This window comes from Lissotriton vulgaris, chromosome 9 (genome assembly GCF_964263255.1).
Source record: "Lissotriton vulgaris chromosome 9, aLisVul1.2, whole genome shotgun sequence".
Lineage (NCBI taxonomy): Eukaryota > Metazoa > Chordata > Amphibia > Caudata > Salamandridae > Lissotriton > Lissotriton vulgaris.
In genome coordinates this window covers 1,205,596,498-1,205,618,504 of record NC_141697.1, presented here as the reverse complement: position 1 = coordinate 1,205,618,504, position 22,007 = coordinate 1,205,596,498, and the positions used below count along the sequence as shown (strand labels likewise).

Genomic DNA, 22,007 nt, shown 5'->3' with positions numbered 1-22,007 from the left:
TCTATAGGTCACATTTTTTTCGCCTGTCCAGCTTACATTGCTCCACGGCGCAAATGGCTCAAACCCATTTGCAAAAGGATAAAGCTACGGGGGAGCACGGAAGCTCTTTGGGTTTTAAGATCTAACACCTCCGAATGTGTGACCATAGGAGTGGCAAAATTTTTAGGGTGGGTATGGGTTATCAGAGCTAGGCACCCATCAGTTATATGATTAGATGATACTTTTTACCTTCATTATGAATGAACTGCTGTACGTCTTTAAAGTAAATTTAATTAAGTTTTAATGGACTGATGACGTTTTAATGAATATTGTGGAAACTTTATAATGTATTGTATTTTATGAATTATGTATGTACTGTTTATGAAGTCTTTTATGGTCTAAAAATCGAAATAAAGACGTATGAACTGAACTGAACTGATATATATATATATATATATGTATGTATAACCATGCTCATCAATAAATTGAACAGAAAGATATTTTTCCTGGATCTGACAAGGAAAAATGGATCAGATTGTAGAATTGGCCACTTAAGGAGAACAAGGAACTAATGGCATTGACAAGCAGAGCATGAGTTAAAATGTATTAAAATAGTTTTCAACAGGGTTTGCTTAAGTTAAGACAGGAAAGGAGCTGTTTGCACGAGAGACTTTAAGGGAGCAGGAAGAAGGGGAGAGGACTATGACAGTAGCAATGTCTGCAAAAAAATACACTAAAAAACCTAGATTCTTAATTTTGGGTACTCCAGTTTGAAAGACGGCCAACCTGAACAGCTCGGCTGCAGCAACCATAGAATGATAGGCAAACAATGAGCAGCGCGTAATGGCTGAAAAAATGCAAAAAGTAGATACAATATTTTATATATATGTTTTTTTTTTAACATGCACAATGGAATCTCAAGTAAAGTGGTCCACATGTGTAAATCTGTGTGCATATAAATTGTGGGTAACAGGCAAACTCCCCCTTGAATACTTATTTAAAAGAGCCTCAACATCTCAGTACCTTCTCTATTACTTTTGCCATATATTCGGTGCACTGGTCTTCCAGTCTCGTCAGTTGTAACAGCTTTGCTACTTTCCAGATGTGGACAATGCTGTCTTCATCCAGCATTTGAGCCAGGGTCTTGCCGCACAGCCGTTTCAGACCAGGCAACAGGTACATGTCTGCCACGCATAGGACCTCATAGACGTTCTCTGGAGAGAGCTGCGAACAACAAGAAAGTATGAGAGGTAGGAAGCTTCCTGACAACATGATCACACAATCCTGCTAACACTAGAAACAAGCTTAGACTTGGCCTTACCTGATTACTATTAAGATCTACTTAAGGACATGCAGCCTCCAACGTTTCACAGTGTAGCCATAGCTTCTAAGCACTATAGTTTCAAAGGTGCTAACACTTTAGAGAAATATCAGTACAACAAAGAACAATTGTATGGCTCTATGTATTAACATTGTTTTCCAAAACATATTTAGCAAAAATTACTTTTCAAAAACATCTTTTGTTTCTATGTAGTAGATTCTGGCCAAAACATCTTTTCATAAATCCCAACCTTCCTTTTACATTATTTTCAAATTTTGTTTTAGTTCCAAATCTGCTTCTATTAACATATATATTTCTCAACACACATAGAACAATATATAGTGACTGAAAAAAAACAAAGGTTAAAGGGACCGTTTAGTTGGATAAAAATGTCAGCTAAAACATCATGTTTTAAAGTAACGAAACCACTGAAAATCTGAAATAACTAAAACTCTTGCCCTAGAGGAACTATAACTCGTGTCCTGCATGCACAGTGATATAAATGATATGATTTCAGATGTCATTAGGGATGCTATTAATGCAGTCATTGACAGTGGAGAACGGGACAGATCGGGGGTGGTGAGGCGGGGGTGAGGGGGTAAGAGGACTTAAAAAAAAGAAGAAAACAAAAAACTTACCTCTTTGCAGCGTCTCTCCTCCATCATCTCTCCTAGTCGGAATGGAACAGGAAGCACCCAGGATCCCCTGAGCCAATCACAATGCTGCAATGCAGCATTGTGATTGGTCTGAGCGCCGTGTTTTGGCGCTCAGCCAGGGAATGGGAGCCTGGGCATGTTCTCCACCCGGGCTGTAATGCAGCCTGAATGGAGAACATGCAAAGTGCGCATGACTGTTTGACAGCGGAGGAGCTGCCACTGGTCATTGATCATGTCATGAGTGATGTAATATGTGAAAAGCGGGGGCGCAACATTATTTTAGGGCATGAATTATAGTTAATCTAGATAACTGTAACTGGGAAATTTCAGTAGTTTTGCCATTTTAAAATAATTATGTTTTAACAGACATTTTCACCCAACTATAACATGCCTTTAAACTTTGTTTTTATTAATGTAAAGTAAGATATTATTAACATCACTTTAACCTTTGTTTTTTTTCAGTGAACTTCTATGATTTTTCTAACTTAAAGTAAGATGTCAATGGCTACAGGGCCCTAGCCCCAACAGGTGCCGAACCCCCATGGACATGTGCTGCCAGGCCCTGCGCCCAACCTCCTGGGGTGGGCTACCCCCTGCCACGCACTGTGATTGTGACATTATCATGCAGTGGTGGTGCCTTTATACAGGCTGCGCACTGTCACTTCTGGGGGTGGAGTAATATCTCTGATAAATCCAAGGGCGCCACATTCCAGCGCACAGGAGGCATTGCTAAGAAAAAGTTCTGGATTCCATCTTGGGCCAGGGGGGATTCGAAAAGGTGAGGCATCTGCGGTAAGAGTATCCATCATAACTATTTAACAGCCCCACACTCAATTACAGATGCATCTGCTTAGTGTCATTTAAATCTCACATTTCTCTCATGTACAAACGTTTTGAGTCTATGGTTTCTTGTGGCATGTATTGACTGACCTGGAATATTGCTTTTCTACTCATAAGATAACATCAGGATCATATCCTGATGGTCCCAGACTTGCTGTGGAGGTGGAAATGCCTTGGACGCCACAGTGTCCAGGATAACCCCTATGAAGGGAATCCTCTGCACAGGACTCAGGTGGGAGTGTGCCTGGCTGATGGAGAGCCTTCGGGAAGCTAAGAGACTGGCTGTTGTCCGGAGGAGGCTGCAAGTGACTGCAGTGACCCGGCCTTGAGCAGCCAGTCACTGAGTAGAGTACATGTATCCCCCATGTTGGAAGGTGCTCAATGACCAATGCCATCTCTTTCGTGAAAACCCAAGGGCTGAGATGAGGCCGAAAAGAAGCACCACAAATTGGCAATGTTCCAATCCCACCATGAACCACAGATAACTGTGGAACTGCATGACTGGTATATGAAAATACACATCATGGAAGTCCAAGGACACTGTCCAGTCTCCTGGATGCAGCATAGAGAGAATTTGCACCAAAGTGAGCACTCTGAACTGGAGCTACTAAGCAGGCCTGCGGCCCCCGTTTTTGTTTGTGTTACTGACGAGGCGAGAGTGACAAAGCCTTGTGGCATCTGGAACTCTTTTGAATGCATTCTTTACCAGATGTAGATTGACTTCCTGCATTAAAATGGATGTATGCTCTGAAGATGTCTGTCCAGGTGTGGGGGGTATAAAAGGAGTTAATGAAAACAAAGGGGCTAGGCCCATCAGAACAATTTGTACATCCCATCGTCTGGCGTGATGGGTTTCCAGCAAGGTAAGGAGTAACAGATTCTGTCCCCTACTTGCTGGCTATGGGTATGAGAGGTCAATCACTGAGAAGCGGTAGCCACTGCAGCAGGGGACTAAGATGTAGAAGATTTCGCTCTCTGTTGGTGTTAACAGTTCCAATCACCACTGCGCAATCTGCCTCGGGAAGTGTTGGTGTTGCTGCACTGGCTGTCAGTATGCTAAGCCTCTTAAGTAGCCCCTAAAATTTCGATATTTTTGGTGGTATTGGCAGGCTGGCAACAACAATCCCAGGGATCATGCAGTGGTGCAACTATATTTAAATTGCTGACTTCTCTCCTACAGCTTAGAGCCGTCAAAGAGCATATCCATTAAGGACAACTAGATATCCCCAGAGAATCAAGTTGCTCACTCCCAAATCTACAGTCTAAGCACTACACTGGTGCTAATAGTGCCAATAAAGTTGCCTCTGCAAACGGTGATGTCATGGCCAGCTTGCAGTACATATTTCGCTGCATCCTAACAATTCTGAATTGTTCGGACAAGTGATGCCCAAAGGTCATCTAGGACAGTCATCCTGCGTTGAGTCCTTATGTTCCCGAAGTTCGATTACAGTGATGTAAGTCTGGAAAATACAGGGGCAGTGTTTGGTCAGTGGGTTAGAGGTAAAGAGATTACAGTTGCATTTGTGTCTCCTCCTTTAGGTGATAGTGCGCATGGTAATCGACTCCATCTTCAGATTGTTTTACGCAGAGGGTGAGAGAATGGAATAGTAGTAAAGAACAGAGATGTACATGCATATGTATATGTATAAAGGCACGCGAACTACAGCAGCTACAGGTAGCCGGGGAAGTGGGTGGGCGCATGAGATTCTACAGCTTTACATGCCAAGAACAGATGCATACTAGGTAAGTAGCATTTTCCTTTCGAGGCATGTGAGCTGTAGATCACATGCTTATGCATAGACTATACAGCAGTCTCCCACAAGTGGTGGAGAAGTGTGGCTCACGGTGTAGAGCAGGCAGACCCGGAAGCTGAGGTCAGACCCGGGACCAGGGTTCAATTCCCGACGCGGCAGGGTCTTGAGCTCAAATGTCCAGGGACTCGATAATTCTCGCTTCGCCGCCTGCTCTAATCATGGGTTCCCACTCTGGAACTCTGGGCATTAAGCTTGCTTAATCTCCACAACGGCCCCCCTGCGGCGGGATGCCTGGCTTTCACCTTGGGGATGCCCTGTAGGGGCTATCTCACAGGGAAAAAGCCAGGACGGGTTCCCAAGGCAAGCGCCGGGAAACCTCCGGGTAGCTGTGCGCTCAATAAATGCAATAATAATAATAATAATAATAATAATCCTGTAACTGATGGAGTTGTCTAAAATTGAGTTTTGAGTACTGGTTGGCCCATATTAGCTTGTTGTCTGGCTAACATATCTATACAATAGTGCTTGGTGTTTGTGTGTGGTGTGGACCATGTTCCAGCTTTGCAGATGTCAGTAATAGGGATGTTCGCTACGAAAGCCATAGTCGCCCCTAGCTTACGAGTGGAATGTGCTCTAGGGGGTACAGTTATAGTCCTTTTGGCTTTTGCATAGCAAATCTGAATACATTTAATGATCCACCTAGCAATACTGAATTTGGATACAGGATTGCTCTTGTGAAGTGGTGCAAAAGCCACAAAGAGTTGTTTGGTCTTACGAAAAGATTTTGTTCTCTCAGTGTAATACAACAGTGCTCTTCTAACATCTAAGGTCTGTAGAGCTCATTCCTCAATGGAGTCAGGTTGAGGGAAACAAAACAGGTAATTCAACTGACTGATTTATGTGAAATGCAGATACTACTTTAGGTAGGAATTTGGTATTGGTACGAAGAACCACTTTATCTTTGTGTAGCTGGACAAAGGTTCTTCTATGGGTAGTGCCTGAAGTTCACCCACTCTCCTCAATGAAGTGATTGCAAAAAAAAAATACAAAAAAAATGAAGTGATTGCAATGAGGAAAGCAGTTTTCCAAGTAGGGAACAGTAGTTCACATTTGTACAAGGGTTTAAATGGTGGGCCCATTAACCTTGTGAGGACTATATTAAGATTCCATACTGGGGCAGGTGGAAGTCTTCGTGGTTTAACTCTTTTTGGTGCTTCCATAAATGCTTTGATTACAGGCACTCTAAAGAGCGATAAATGTTGTCTATTTTTAAGATAGGCTGCAATTGCAGCGAGAGGCAGTCTGATGGATGTATAGGCCAATGATGACTACTGTAAATGTAACAGGTAACAGATAATGTTTTGTATGGAAGCATCAAGAGGGTTAATGTTATTGCTTTAGATAACAAATCGTTTCCATCTGGCTGAGTAGCAGGCTCTTGTGGTAGGCCTTCTGGCCTCCTTAATAATGTTCATAAAGTCTGGTGGGAGGTTCAGATAACCAAACTCCAAGGACATCATTGGATGGCGGTTCATAGAATGGGACCGCCTGCAATTGGTGCGGGGGTCCCGTTGGTGACATTAGGATGCGCCCGCCACACTGGTGGGCGCATCCTGCATTCTTGACATTGCGGCGCGCGGTGCTCTCGCCACCGCCCGCCGCAATGTCAAGATGGCATGTCGTGCAGTTCCATGCACAACGTGGCAGGCACCGCGCGGTGCCCGCCAGGTTGTGTATGGAATTGCAGGGGGGTACCATAGGTACCCCCATGTGCACCTCCCACCCCCAGAAACCCTGGGGGCCCGCTATGGGTCCTCAATTGTGAAAAACACCTGCCTTTCTATGGCAGCGTTGCCGCCACTAAAAGACATGTCCCCGCTGATATGCTAATTTGGATGGCGGCGACTCACAGGCACTGCCACCATGTTAACATCTTTTCCGCCCGGTCGACTCTTCGACCAGGCGGAAAACGAGCAGACGGTCTTTCCGTCCGCCGGGGTACCCCCCCCGCCATGGTAATGTGGCGGGTGGATATTTCAATGCCGGCCGCCATACGGGCGGTGGTGATCCGCACGCTATCCTAATGACCCCCTATGACTTCATGAGCCAGATCGTGAGGTTCAATTGTTTGGGATCTGGGTGATTTCCCCATGGCTCTGTGTAAGGAGACTGGGAGTTGATGTGGTACCAGAGAGAGTTCCAACAGGGTTGTGAACCAGGGTTGACGTGCCCATGTTGGTGCTACCAGTATTAATGTGAGAGACGTTTGCCTGAGTTTCCAAAGCACTGATGGAATAAGAAGGAGAGGCGGAAAAGCGTAAGCAAATATCCCTGAACAGTTCATCCATAGAGCATTGAATTTGGATAACGGGTGTGGATACCTGGAGGCGAAGCTTCGGCATTTTGTGGTGTTGCAAACAGATGTGTGTGTGGGACTCCCCAAGCTTGGAAGTATGGGTGGAGAACTTGAGGGTGAAATTCTCATTCGTGTATTTGATACCTCTGCCTGCTGAGGAGGTCCGCAATCTGGTTGTTGACTCCTGGGAGGTGTTCTGCTAGGAGATTGATATTGTGGTGAATAGCACACCTCCAGATGTCTTGGGCTAAGTGGGACAGTTGGAGAAAGAATGTCCCACCCTGTTTCTGTATGTAATACATAGCTGTCATGTTGTCATTTTGAACCAAGACAGCTTTGCCCGACAGGTGATCTTAAAAGGCTTTGAGAGCTAGAAAGATTGCCATCATCTCTAAATGATTGATGTGGAGCAACTTTTGCTGGTGGCTTCACAGCCCTTGCACTGTGTGTTGTTGAAGACGAGCTCCCCAGCCGGTTAGAGACGCGTCCGCTGTTAATACTGTCTGTGGGAACCTGTTCTATGAACGGCCATCCTTTTGACAAATTTTGGGGGTTACACCACTGCAGAGAGCGAGGAGTACGGCCGCTTACCAACACTAGATAGGTTAACAGACCGTGTGACTGGTTCCACTGACTGGCTAAGCATTCTTGAAGTGGACGCATGTGCAGCCTGGCATGGGAATCGATCATGATGCAAGACGCCATCATTCCCAACAGCTGCATAAAAACTTGAGCTGGAAGTGACTGACTGGCTTGAAACTGGAGAATTAATGCCTGAATGTTTCAAATTCTGGCTGCGTTGGGAAACGCCAGAGCCCTTTGAGTATCCAAAGTGGCTCCTAGATAGTTCTGCGTTTTGGCTCGCTGAAGATGTGATTCTAACACATTGACTGTAAACCCCAGCTGGTGAAGTAACTGAATGGCTACGGAAGTATGCTTGCCGCATTGTTGATATGTGCCGGCTTTGATGAGCCAATCGTCCAGGTATGAGAAGATATGGATGCTTTGACTTCTTAGATGCGCAGCTACTACCGCAAAAAACTTTGTAAAAACTCTGGGGGCAGTGATGACTCCGAATGGGAGTACCTTGAATTGGTAATGTTGACCTGCTACCACAAACCTGAGGAATTTGCGGTGAGCCGGGTGGATTGGAATATGAAAGTAGGCGTCCTTTAAGTCTAGAGTAGAAAGAAAGTCCCCCTTTTGCAAAAGAGGTAGTACCTGTTGAAGTGTTACCATGTGGAAATGGTCTGATTGTATGTTAAAATGTAGTTCTCTGGGATCTAGTATTGGTCTGAGAGAGCCGTCCTTTTTGGGAATTAGGAAGTAAAAGGAATACATGCCCGACCCTTGATGTTGTGGTGGTACGGGCTCTATAGCTTGTTTTAGGAGCTGTAGGTGATCCGGTGAAAGTTTGAGCGACTTTGGGGTAATGTTTGGAGAAATGTTGATGAACTCCAGGCAGTAACCAGAATGGATAATTTGTAGAATCCACTTGTCTGTTGTTATTGACTGCCACTTTGGTAGGAATTGTGACAGTCTTCCCCCCACAGGTGTTAAGTGGTTGGGGGGAACTATGGGCAAGTCACTGCTTTGTACTGGAGGGGGAGGTACGTGTGTTCAAACCTCTACCTCTGCCTTTGTTTCCTCTGTAACCCCCTCCAAAGTAAGTTTTGGAACCTGAGGGTTCGTTATTGCCCTTATAGGTGGATGCAGTTTCCGAGGAAGTATTTGTGGACCCTGTCCGATAGAAAGAGCACCAAAAGGAACCATGGCCTTATGTAGACTGAAGGACTCCCATAGATTTAGCCACTTCAGTATCTTTATTCATCTTCTCAAGTGAAGAATCTACCACTGGCCCAAAATGGTGTTCTTTATCAAAAGGTGTGTTCAATATGGAGGCCTGAACCTCAGGTTTGAACCCTGATATGCATAGCAAGGCGTGGCTTCTTAAAAGGACACTAGTGTTTACCGCTCTGGCAGATGTGTCAGCAGCATCTAGGGAGCACCTAATTTGATTGTTGTCCCTCACGTACCAGGCCTTGCGCTTTAGATTTATGTTCTTGGGATAGAAATTGGATGAGTTTTTCCATTTCATCCCATTGCGCACGGTCATATCTGGCTAGCAACGCTTGTGTATTACATATGGGCCAGAAGTTAGCTGCCTGGGAGGTTACCCTTTTCCCCGAAGCATCAAGGAGCTTTGAATCTTTATCTGGGAGTTTGCCTTTAGCGTGCATTGGAAACTACTAATGAGTCTAAGGGTAAATGAGTCTAAGGGTAATGAGTCTAAGGGTAATTGATGGTGCAGGCTTGTATTTTTTATCCACGCTAGGGGTAAGGGTATATGCCCTGACGGGATCCTTAAAAATGTTGTCTACTTGCAGTGGTCATTCCTTTCAGCATGGGCAACATATTTGCTGATTTTTGTGTGCTGTTTAATGTTTCAAAAAGGAAATCCTCTTCAAGGGATTCTTATGGAGCTGGACCCCATGGTAATTGGCAGCCCTGCCTATCAATGCAATATATCCTACACTGTTGTCTGGTGCAGAGGGCCTGGTAGGATATAGGTCAGGCTCATTGTATGTGGGCGAGTCAGTGTTGTAGTCATCCCACTCATCTGTAGGTCCTGGCTGACCATCATCATTATAATCATCCCCATCACCTGATTGTCAGGTGTATGTGGTGGTGAGTGCTCAGGTGAAGTTGGCACAGGTAGAAACTGAGGCGAAGGTGGTGATGGAAGAGGAGGAGGAAGAGGAGGAGGATAAGTGTTTGTTCCAATATTTCTCTTCTTCAATGGGATATAAAATTCCTCTTCAGTATTAGTCCTTTTCTTTAGTCACTTTAGTTGTAATGTGTCCAGTTTTAGGATGCATGAACAATATTTTCTGTTTCGGGTCCGGTTTTTGGAGTGGGTCATTGAAACTGTGCTATTTAGGTGACTTTGGTGTATCAGTCTGTTTCGGCACAGACGTTTTCGTGCCGATTGCTTCAGTGTTGGTATTTTCGGATCAGAGGTGGCTTTCGGTGCCGAATGGTGATGTTCGGAGCCGGACTTTAGCTTCGATCCCGAAGGCTTTGGGTCAGTACCCGACTTGGCAAGGGGGTTTTCGGAGTCGGTAGGCTTCGGTGCCGAGCCAGAAGGCGGGGCGTCGGAAGTGTGGTCTCGAGGCCCAAGGGCGCGGGTTGGTCCGGAGCCTTCTTTTTTGGTTGACTTGGGATTCGGGGCGAGGTAGGGACTGTACTTACAATACGTTGGCCATGCGGAATGTCTTCAGCCTGGTTGGAGCTGTCGTCGGAAAGGGAGATCTGCTCCTGTTCCTCCTCGTCTCCGATAGCGTCGCCGGCTTCTTCAAATGTTATGTTATGTTATGTTATGTTATTGAGGGTTTTATTGAGCGCTCAGCTACTCTGACATAGTGTCCCGGCGCTATCAGACCATACACAGCATAACCCCAGCAAGGAAGAGGATTACTGAGAAACAACCACGTTTTGAACTCTTTCCTAAAAGACATTAAGTTCTCACTCTTTCTTAACGAGAGTGGCAGGGCATTCCAGGCCCGCGGCGCAAGATATTTGAAAGAGCGACCCCCAATCCAGGCACGCCTAATTACTGGGATCGTGGCCAGTAACAATGGAGCCGACCGTAAGGTTCTGGACGGGTGGTGAAAACCAACTCTTTTCCTCAGATAAAATGCACTGGTGCCATGGAGAGATTTAAATGCGATTGTAAGAGCCTTGAACATAATGCGTTTCCGGATTGGCAGCCAATGAAGGGACTTCAACAGTCTGGCGGCATGGGATCTGTGGCCGAGGCCAAAAATTGCCCGGGCAGCCGAATTCTGCACCACCTGCAAGCGTGATAGCAGGTACTCAGGCAGGCCAAGATAGAGTACATTAACGTAGTCCAGCCTTGATCTGACCAACGCTTGCACCGTGATTTTCCTATGGGCAATAGAGAGAAAAGGAAGAAATTTCCTTAGCATTTTTAGTATCCCAAAGCACTGACCAACCAGACCCAGAATCTGTGGTTTGAGTGAGAGACAATTGTCCACCTTAACTCCAAGATTCTTAGCTGCCTTTGTTTCAGCAGTAGGGGGATACATACCTGCTGGCCACCAGGACTTCCAGCCGGGGTCTGGAGAGCAGCCAAAGAAGAGGACCTCAGATTTGTCTGAGTTACATTTCAGCTGGTTAAGTTGAAACCACTCAAAAACCGCACCCAGACAACACTTAATGCTCTCACCCTCAAAGTCCGAGTTCCCTCCAAAGGTGAAGAGAAGCTGGGTGTTGTCAGCGTAAGAGACAATCTGGGCGCCAAATGACTCCGCCAGTGCCGCAAGAGGGGACATATAGATGTATTCAAGTCCGAAGAGGTCCGGAATGGAGCCTGTTTGTTGGCTCTGCATGTTGCGTCGTTGAGCCGGACGGTCGCGAAGAGTCGTTTTGGAGCTGAAAGCTCAGTATGCGTCGCAGTGCTGTTCACTGTGTTCTGGTGACAAACACAAGTTGCACACTTCGAGCGAGTCGGTGAGCAGGTATTTCGCGTGGCACAGAGGACAGAATTTAAAGGGAGTTTGTTCCATCGACTGCGAGTCGAACCAGGGGCAAGGCTTGACGGCCTACCACGAGCTCTCCGGTCGAAATAAGTTTTTTTGTCAATAGACACAATACGCGAAGAATGGAATAGGCGATCGGAAACAATACCGTCGAGGGCGAGTGTTCTACGCACCGAGGCAAACCGAAGGATCGACGTCGAACCGGAGCGCAGCGAGTAACATCCAAACCTGATGGCGGAAAACACAATCTGAAGATGGAGTCGATGACCATGCACACTATCACCTAAAGGAGGAGTCACCTACCTCGTGACTAGGAACACTTCTTCAAAGAAAAACAAAGTGCAAACATCCAGACAAAACACTAGATGGCAATCTATGCATAGCATGTGATCTACAGCTCACATGCCACGAACAAATAGTTAGGGATTTAAAGAACACAATCACAACTATTTGGGCACAACATCTACAGGTTTAAAAAAATCTATTTAAAATGTGTCTGTATTAAAAAAATTATTTAAAAACATATTCCAAACAATTTTATCCCATCACTTGTAAAGCGACACATTTATATACTCAAACAACGACAGCAAAAAGAATAGACATAAGAATTCACACCCACTAACTATGGACTACATCCACAGTCAAAATACATGGGTGAAGAAAAGAGAGGAAAGAACAGATAACTGTAAGACAAAGACACACATCACACAAACAATAACAGTCACAACAATCATCAGAACCAAACAAAGGCCCTGAAAATTACGCAAATAACTCTAGCTGAGCGAGACAATAAACCCTGATCATGTCCTCCCACATCATGATTAAGGCTCCCAGTTTTCTGTTTTCACTGATTGTTACAGATAAATACAGACTGAAATCAATGTATTTGCTGTCTTTATTGATTTCTAAAAGCGGACAAAATACTGAAAATTGTGTTTCTAATGAGTTCTTTTCAAGAGATGAGCAGATATATAGCATGGGGAGTTAAAAACAGGTTAAAGTATCTTTAAGTGCAGTCATATGTTAAAATATATTTGTAGCAAATTGCTAATATTTACCTGTGTGTAGTGTTTTGCTATGTTTGGCTGCTGAATTTGCTAAAAAGCGAAAAGCATCAAAGTATGAGTGCATGTTTATCAGTTAAATATATGTGGAAATGTACCAATTTTGAATACACTTATTTGCAAACCATAAAATAAATATGGATAAATACAAATAAGGTGCCAAAAAATAAATGTGGATAAATACAGATGGAAATGTTAAAAAAAGAATACCATAAACCCGGGAGCCCTAATCATAATACACGTAAGCTCACCATCCAGGAGCGACATGTCTCAAAGTGAGAAATAGGAGGTAGTTCAACATTAACTTGACTAGCCTACAAATAGGCGGAGCACGGAAACAGTGTTTTGTATTTTGACGTCTTACTGTGAGCTGTAATGGGGCACGTCCTGGTGGTGTTTGGCCAAATATCAGAAGGGATGAAGTTCGCCTCTGAGTTTTCAGTGCCCGTCTTTTGGTAGGCTATTCTCGATAATGTTGAACTATCTCTTATTTCTTACTTTTAGACATGTGGCTCCTGGATGGTAAGCTTACGTGTACCATGATGTGGGAGGCCATGATCTGGGGTTACTGTCACCCTATACTAGAGGTATTTGCTTAATCTTCGGGCCTTTGTTTGGTTCTGATGATTGTTGTGAATGTTATGGTTTGTGTGATGTGTGTCTTTGTATTAAAGTCATTTGTTCTTTGTTCTCTTTTCTTCACCCACGTACTTCTGCTGTGGATGTAGTCCATAGTTAGTGGGTGTCTAGTCTTGTGTATATTCTTTTTGCCCTCGTTGTATGTGTATACAAATGTGTCGCTTACAAGTGATGGATAAAATGTTAGGAATAGGTTTTTAAATTGTTGTTTTAATAAAGACGGATTTTAAATGGATTTTTTTTAAACCTGTTAATGTTATGCCTAAATATGTGTTGTTTGAGTCCTTAGCTATTTTTCTGTCTTGTTGTATTGGCATCTGAGGAGTAAGGTTTTGTACTAATGTATTTATTGTGTTCTAATATGATATTTAGTTGTGTTAGATGTCAAAAAAGCTTTTTTATATGATTCGTATTTGTACATATCTATGTTTGTTATATGTTTTTTACATGTTTGCAGCCCTGAGAAAGCCTATGTTTAGGCGAAACGCATTGGCTGCGCTTGCTGAAAAGGAATGGATTACAAGAGAAATTACAAACAGTAATCCAATTTGACCGGTTTCTTTTAATACTGTGCGTGAATTGTTGCCTGTTACACTGAGGATGGTTGTTGCCTCTCATTTCATCTTCTAAAAAGGTTCTGCAAAGTCGTTTGAGAATAACAACGTTGTTCAGCACAGCTCGACACAAAGATTGCCAGCTTAAGTTACCTGTTCAATTGTTAGATTATGACGTATCTTGTTTGGTTTGTTCAGGGTGGAAAATAACGTAGTGTTGTAATTGTGTCTTAGGTAATGCATTTTGTATTTATTCTGTCTCTTTAATATGCATCATTATTTGGAATGTTAATGCTTGTCTAGAGTTGTTAGGTTACTAGCTTCGATCCTGACAGCTCCTGAAACGGTCTTGATCTGCATGCATGTTCGTGGGTCGTTTTCTTAGCATAATAAACCCAAGCTCTGTCCTGCTCCTGATTTAAGGTCTTCCCTTCTTTTGCCACCAAATCTCTGCATTCTGAAATCATCCAAACCCCTTACACTCCAGCATTTCACATAGCAATTTGGACTCATTGGCACCACACACTCCACCCATCCATTACACAATACTGATCAAAGGCACATCTACCAGCCACATTCCATGTGTGTCCCAAATGTCAATAACACAGTATTCCTGGGGAGTGAGGCTGGAAAATCCACATTTATCCACAATCTGCAACTTTACTGATTTGGAGCTACAACATCCTTCGCTTTCCAGAACTACCAATGTGGCTCGGTGGGCGTGAATTTTCTCTACAAGTCCCGGTGCTTACCCCTCCAGTTCTGTGTTCAGAGCTCTCCTCCTCAGACCATTCAGGAGGAGGTGTGGGAAAGCCATCTGCTGGCATGGCTTGAAGTGGCACTGCCTTGGGTTTACTCTTGGCAGGCAGGCAGGGCAGCTTTTGCAGGAGAACTCTCACGTTCCCCTGGCATAGAGTCACAAACACTTTCTTTTGTTTAAGGTACTTGTGCAGCTCGGGTGCTTTGGAAAGGGCTGCTGCGAGGAGAGGGAAATGGAGAGAGGATAAATGCACTTGCTGCTGCAGGATTCCAAGTCTTTCGAATTCAGAGGCGACAGCGCTGCCTTGCTTCAAGGCACCATCAAATATTAAACGCAAATGCTGTCAGTCTTTATAAATAGAAGCAGGAGCCACAAAATAAGCCACCTGTTGTAAGACGCTATCTCTTTCTTTTTTTAGCTCCCATTTGGATGCCCTTACATTTTTAGGAGCTGGTTCAGTGAATCAACACCCCTTTCAATCAAACGAAATTAGTTTTGGCAAAAATCCACGGTGAATACATTATTTTCTCTTGTTTGCGCAGGCGAAGTCTGCGAGGCAGTACTGAGCAGGAAGGGGCATGGTACGGTTTGTTTATGCAGAATACATCTGTCAGACAGGGCTGAGCACAGAGGCATTGCGGAGCTTTTTTTTTCAATCTGGACCGCTTGCCCTGTGTTCTCATTATACCATGGTGCCCTCTAGGCTCAGGTGAGTGGAAGTTCTCTTGTCTCAAGGGGTTAGTAGACGATTTTTGTGTAGTTGTGTTTCGTGCATATTAACAACGTGCACAATGCAATTTTACATGTACACACTGATATTGGGCAGATCTTTATATTATAGCTCAGGTGAGTGGAAGTTCTCTTGTCTCAAGGGGTTAGTAGGCAAAGTGTAGACGATTTTTATGTAGTTGTGTTTCCGTGCATTTTAACAACGTGCAAAATGCAATTTTACATGTACACACTGATATTGGGCAGATCTTTATTTTATAGAAATGTTCTATGGCAGTCAGAAGTGTATGTTCCTGACCTTTGTTAACAGGGCCTTAAGTAGAACCTGTCAGTCATGCTTTCCAAAATGGATTTTTATGTGTCTTCACTTGCCGCCCCATGCCCATCTCTCTTCTTGTTATTTTTGCAGCCTACAGGCAAACAGAATATTATTTGTTTATGTCTACCTTCATTGTTTACGCTGTTTTCAATAAACCTTCCCTGGCTCAGTCCCAAACTGTAACTACTTTTCAAAGTCCTTTTGCTGCTTCACTGTGCCCCATTCATTCACACGACACGCTGTTTGTTGTTCATGTATCTAATTTGTTCCACCATCTTCAGATGGCATTAGCATAGAGGGGGCAACATTATTATTCATGTAGTGGGATAGTGCTTAGAGACCGAGGTAATATGACGTTGAATTAAGATGTGCTCTGATTTGCTTAAGAAATGGCCCTTTTGCTCACAATACATTGATTTTGCAGGTCTGTAAATTTATTATGCACAAATAATGAATGAAAACCCTCAATTTTGGGGGTAAGCTCAAAGACTATCCTGAAGACCTAGATGCTGTATGGATGCTCTACGTCCTTCTCTTGATTTTGCTGCTCATTTGAGACTCAGACTAATTTCTTATTTTGTCTCTCTCTGCATTACCCTATCCACTGAGAGCCTTTATGGCATTGACTCTGTAACATCTTATTAGATCTCGCCTAGGAAGCACTTACTCTGTCTCTTCGAGAAATGCTGTATTCAGGTGTGGACTTTAATCCCTGCCCATTTTTTGCCCATCTTTTCAATTGCCTCCTGTTACTGTCCTTTGTAAATGGTGGCTTTTGATATGTCAATAGGCTTAGTAGTTCCTCCAAAGTACCTCCTTTTCTCCTGTTGTAGGCTCCCGTGAGGACTGCCCTTGTTGTATGCATTGTTACTCTACATGTTTTAATTACAGCCTGTGAGCACTATTTTCTTAAATCACTTTCTTCTGCATGCTGTTGCAGGCAGCACATGCTCTCCTGCAACGCTTTTTTGTTTTTTAACCCACGCGGCACAACTCTGCTGTAATAATAGTGGCCGCGCCTTTCTTTTCTTGTTTGCGGCTCCCAAACTCGGCTGCGTGCCTTTTTTCCCTCTTTTTTTCAATCTTTTGTTACATTGTCGGCATGCCCGCTTTAAACATCTTAACCTAAAGCGCTGCTACCGCAATTGCTTCAAAAGTAAATAAATAGAAAAAAAATGTGCCTGTGCACCATTTTTTAAACGTATTTCTTTACTTGTGTTACAATGTGGCACCCGCGCTTTAGCCATCTTAAGCTAAAGTGCGGGTGCTGCGATTGCTTCAAGAGTCAATAAGTAAAAAAAAAGCGTGTGGTTGCCATTTGTTTACTTTCTTAGCAATGGCAGCACCCACGGTCTAGCTTTAAACATCTTAAGCGCCGGTGCAGGGATTGCTTCAAAAGTCAATAAATAGAAGAAAAAAATTGGCGGCATGTCTTTTTTTTCTATTTCTTTACTTTTGTTACGATCGTGGTACCCACTCTTTAGCTTTAAACATCTTAAGCTAAAGCACTGGCGCCACAGTTGTTTCAAAAGTAAATAAATAGAAAAAAAAGCATTTGCAATGCAATAGGTCTCGCTTTATTGAAAGTTTGAGCTATTTTCGTTGCATTATTATTAGAAACGCCAATAGCTCAAACTTTCAGTAATACAAGACCTATTGCATAGCAAATTTTTTTAAATAAAACTCTTGAGTAGTCAACTGATCTAGAACTCAGTTAATGACTTTCGGCCCTTTATTTAATTGACTCTATTTGTTATTATTGTGATGTTTGAGAGGTGCCTTAACTTGGGATACACTGCCTTACGAAATTGACGTTTAATAAAGTCATTGAATGAATGTGGGCGATTTGGATTGAAGAACATTTTGGGGTGTCTAAATCTTGGGGTTCTCCACGCCCACAAAAGCAGGCACACCTGCAAAGCCTCTTCAAAAACTCACTACCTCCTCTGTTAGCCACACCTTTTATTCAACAGAATGACAATTCACTTGTTAGTTTTACTATGGTTCTTCGGTTAACAAGGCTCATGCGGTATATTTTTAGTGAATGCATGAGATGTGGGGCACTTATATGCTGTGAATGTAGCTACAAAGCAATGGAGCGCTGTATAGTGGCAGGTTAACATGGTTACAGAATGCTGGTTTCCAAATGTCAGTACAGACACGGTACGGAAAAGGGCCGCAGGGGCAGTACACACGGGTACAGGAGGGAGAGGATGTATGTGAATTACTCCTCGCTGCCCCTCTTTCAACAAAATAAAGCTTAAAAATTATAACATAGGCCTAAATATTGCATTCTGAGAGCAGTGCAGGTGTTGCAAACTTCAAAAATTAAAAATCAGTAAGGATCAAAATGTGGTAAAGATTAACGCCTGCTAAGGCCAACTCCAGCAAGTTGGAGGTTCTATTCTTCGGCTGTGCCTTCGATCCCGAGTGGCGGCAGTGGTGGCCGGCCGCCATGTGTCCTCCGGCACAATCGTCCCTGGTTGCCAAGAACCTGGGTGTTAAGCTTGATAACAAACTTTCTCTGAGAGCGCACATCCTTGGCCTGTCCGGCACCTGTTTCGGCATCCTCAGAATGCTCCGCAAGTTTCTTCCCTTACTGTCTGCGGAGCACAGACGGATTACGGTGCAGGCGCTCATCGGATCTAGGCTAGACTATGCTAATGCCCTTTTCTTAGGCCTTCCGGATTATTTGGTTCAGCGTCTGCAGGTGGCACAGAACTCGGCAGCCCGGGCAATCTTTGGTCTGCATAGACGAGCACGGGCTTCTGTGTTGCTGCAGACGCTCCATTGGCTTCCAATCCGGAAGCGGATTGTTTTCAAATCTATGACGCTGATGCACAAGGCTTTGTTTGGCTCAGGCGCAGGATATGTGAAGAAAAGATTAGCTTTCTATCGCCCTGCTCGCTCACTGCGTTCGGAATCCCTTTTCACTGTTGTGGTTCCACGCGTGAGGAAGGCCCGCATTGGGGGGCGCTCTTTCAGCCTTAAGGCCTCCCAGCTGTGGAACTCGCTTCCATAGGCACTCCGTAGCACTCCCAACTTGCTTCAATTCAGGAAGAATTTGAAGACTTGGCTTTTTAATCACTCTGTTTAGGTGGGTTTTCTTTCTCCTTCTCTTTTGGGTTCTGTTTTACTTGTTATGTTGATTATACACTGTAAGTTGCCTGTGGAAAGCGCCGGGACACTCTTTTAGAGTAGCCGAGCGCTATAAAAATGCACTTTAAAAAAAAAAAAAAAAAAGGAGTGGCTGGCAAGGCTCTCCGATGGTATTGCTCCTTTCTAGCCACCTCTGGGAAGTAGGACAATGATCCCCATGAAGCGAGCAGATAGGCTTCCTCTGGTGAGCTGGATGGCATCAACTGCTATCTTCCCAGAGCACCTCTCCCCACGCAGGCTGCTGGAAAGTGATGACTTACTGTGGTAAACAGGGCAGGGTATCATCAGAGTGAGTTTTGCAAGGCCCTGCTTCAAGATTTTTTTAGTCAACAGCATCACCTAAGGGCAACCCAAGGAGTTAAGCATAGTATACATAGGTTGTGATTGGTGAGGGAAATAAACTCGAGGAGCGTGGATCTAATGCTAGATGATCTCCCAGAAGGGGGTCTGTATGCTCAACAAAGGCAGAAGCGGCTTACAGGAAGTCTGAGGTGGAACGAATGGGGTCAAAATTTTGTAGAGGAGGTCTTAGGGGCTGATAAAGCTAAGATGAAAACAAGAAGGAGCAAAGAGTGAATTGATTCCTCTTTTTCTTCTTGTGCCTCTTCCACCTCATCTAAAGGAACATTTGTTAAAAGATAAGAAGTGGAAGAAATTCAGGTGCATGGGAAGAATAATTGGGATTTTCCATTTGTTGAATCCAAAGATCAGACTATCTCTAATCTGTTTCCTCTATGTGGCAAGCAACCTGAGCCGGCTCTCCCTTTGCCTGAAGAGATGAAATTCCTGGTTTTGCACAGACCTGAACCACCTGACCATTCCAAGATTCATGCAGAAGTCATATCTCGATGAAGATGAAGATTTAGTTTTATAACAAACAATGTGCAACAATGGGTCAACAAAAAAGTGCAGCAAACTGTGTGACTATGTGTAAAAGAGGGGCACAATTCCTGAATCCCAAGTATCCTTGGTGAAAAAGTGTTCCCATCAGATACCCGTCCTGTACCGCCCTACATCACTTGGGATCCTTCACCCGAAGGAAGTGGAAAGAACCACTTAGGATTAGGTAGAGTGTAGCCTAATCAAAGTGTGAAGGGATGTAAAGTGTGTGGGTTTGAACTTAATGAAGGTATCAGGGGGTACAAAGAATTAACATAAAGCAGTGCATGAAGTGCTCAATGTGGCAACTAGAAGTGAAAGAATTAATATTGGGTTGTGGGAGTGGAAATAGAATTTAATAGAGTCCTACCCACACCCAAGGTTAAAAAACAGTGCAAGTAGTGGTAACAAATAACTACTCAGATTATAACTAGGTCCTAGTTATAATCTGAGTAGTTATTTGTTACTTCTAGTTGCCACATTGAGCACTTCATGCACTGCTTTATGTTCATGTACTCTACCTAATCCTAAGTGGTTCTTTCCACTTCCTTCGGGTGAAGGATCCCAAGTGATGTAGGGCGGTACAGGACGGGTATCTGATGGGAACACTTTTTCACCAAGGATACTTGGGATTCAGGAATTGTGCCCCTCTTTTACACATAGTCACACAGTTTGCTGCACTTTTTTGTTGACCCATTGTTGCACATTGTTTGTTATATAGTTATAGGGACTGCAACAATGCAAGGTCATTAAATATTTTCCCACTCTTGCCCCCCTTAGTGTATTATTGAAGATTTAGTTTTGCCTGCTGCTGTCAAGGTGGGTGCAACGTTTGCAACAGGAAAGACGTCAGTAAGTCTGGAGACTCCTTCTCATTCCGACATTGTGGACAAAAAGACAGAAGCAGCGCTCAAGAAGACTTACCATAAACTTTGTTATAAGGGTGGTATCTATTCGGTTTATACAGCCAAATCGTTGGTTAACGGCTTTGAAAGACAATGCAGGAAGGAGGGGATTGTTCAAACATGTTAGATAGCATGGGACAACAATCCAGATTTTCACGATGTTTCATGGGATGGTCCTCAAGGCATCCTCACTAACTGCTGGAGGAGGGGGTTTAGCCTGGTATTAGCTGTGGGGAAAGAGACTGGAAAGTGGAGAATTCTGAAAAGGCTGCAGTCTTGAAAGTTCCATTTTCAGTAGTAAATTGTTTGGGGAGTATCCAGACGCTATTGTGCCCAAAGCGGTCAAGGACAGGAAACACGCGTTTCCTTATACAGGGAGAAATAAACCACTTGTATCAAGTGTCTCTTCATATAATAAATAGAAACAGGGAAAGAGAAGAAAAAGGTTTCACCCAGCCCTGAGGTTCTTCTGCTCTTCCAAGTTCCTTCTTCTGCATCAGATGGAAAAGGATCAGGATTGGATTCTACCTCTGTCTTGTCTCCCTTATCATTCTCGGTAATGAGCGGGTGAGTTCTTTTTCATCTGAAATTGATGGCCGGAGAGTTGAGAGGTTCAACTTACAGGGGAAAGGGTTATCCAGGGAACTAGCTTTCCCAGTTCATTTCGCAAGAATATCTTTCACCCTTCAGCTCTATTTTCGGCATTGGTCTTCATCCAGAAACAGGGTGCAAAGAATGACCGTGATCCTGTTACTTCTAGTGAGAATAACATTCTCGATTTTCTAAAGAGGGGGGCTTTCATTGGGATTGGCAGTGCAGCCCTTAAAATTAAAGGCCCTGTGATGAGAGCCCTGAGGGAACCCTGTACTGGGGCATGAGACTTGTAATCTTTTAGTTGCGGAATGCTCTGGCGTTTCTTTGGCAAGACAAACATTGAAGAAACTGGTTTCAGATTGGGATGGATTTCTTTTAGATCCCATTCAGAAACATCCATTTGAACCACTACCCTTCTTAACCTGGAGCATTTTATTCTAGTGGAGATTATGTCATCAAGGAGAGTGGGAGAGTTGGCGGCTTGGACCTGCAGACCGCCATGTTTCTTTTTTTCTGACAGGCTGGTGCTGAAGATAAGTACTTCTTTCCTACCTAAGTCAATCCCAACTTTCAAATGTAGAAGGAAAGTGATTCTGCCAGATTTGATCCCAGAATCAGTTACAGAGGAGGAACTGTCTCTCCATGCTTTTAATGTAAAGAGAGCAATTCCTAAATACTTGGGTAGAGTTTCTCCCTTTAGTAAGGTAGATTTCTTATTTATATTTTGTGTTCATCAAGGAAAGATTTGTTCCAATCCATTTCATCATGCAGTAGATGGATTAGGTATCTAATTGTGTTGTGCATATTTAGAAAACAGTTTACCTTACCCTGCTGTGGGGGAGGCAGCGTTCAGGGTAGATCTACTAGAAGCATGTCCACTTCCTTGGTAAAAGTTCAGGAAGCTTCAATGGTAGAGATCTGTAAAACAGCAAAGTGT

The 22,007-nt window shown here is 43.8% G+C and overlaps 1 protein-coding gene across 1 annotated transcript in view; it reads right to left on the bottom strand.

Annotated features, from left to right (window-relative positions):
- ABTB1 (ankyrin repeat and BTB domain containing 1) overlaps positions 1-22,007 on the bottom strand; it is a 208,244-nt gene that overhangs the window by 50,422 nt on the left and 135,815 nt on the right. The window contains exon 11 of the mRNA XM_086939283.1: positions 1,003-1,203. Within this exon, the coding sequence (XP_086795409.1) occupies positions 1,003-1,203 (201 nt within the window). The remainder of the gene's footprint in view (positions 1-1,002; positions 1,204-22,007) is intronic.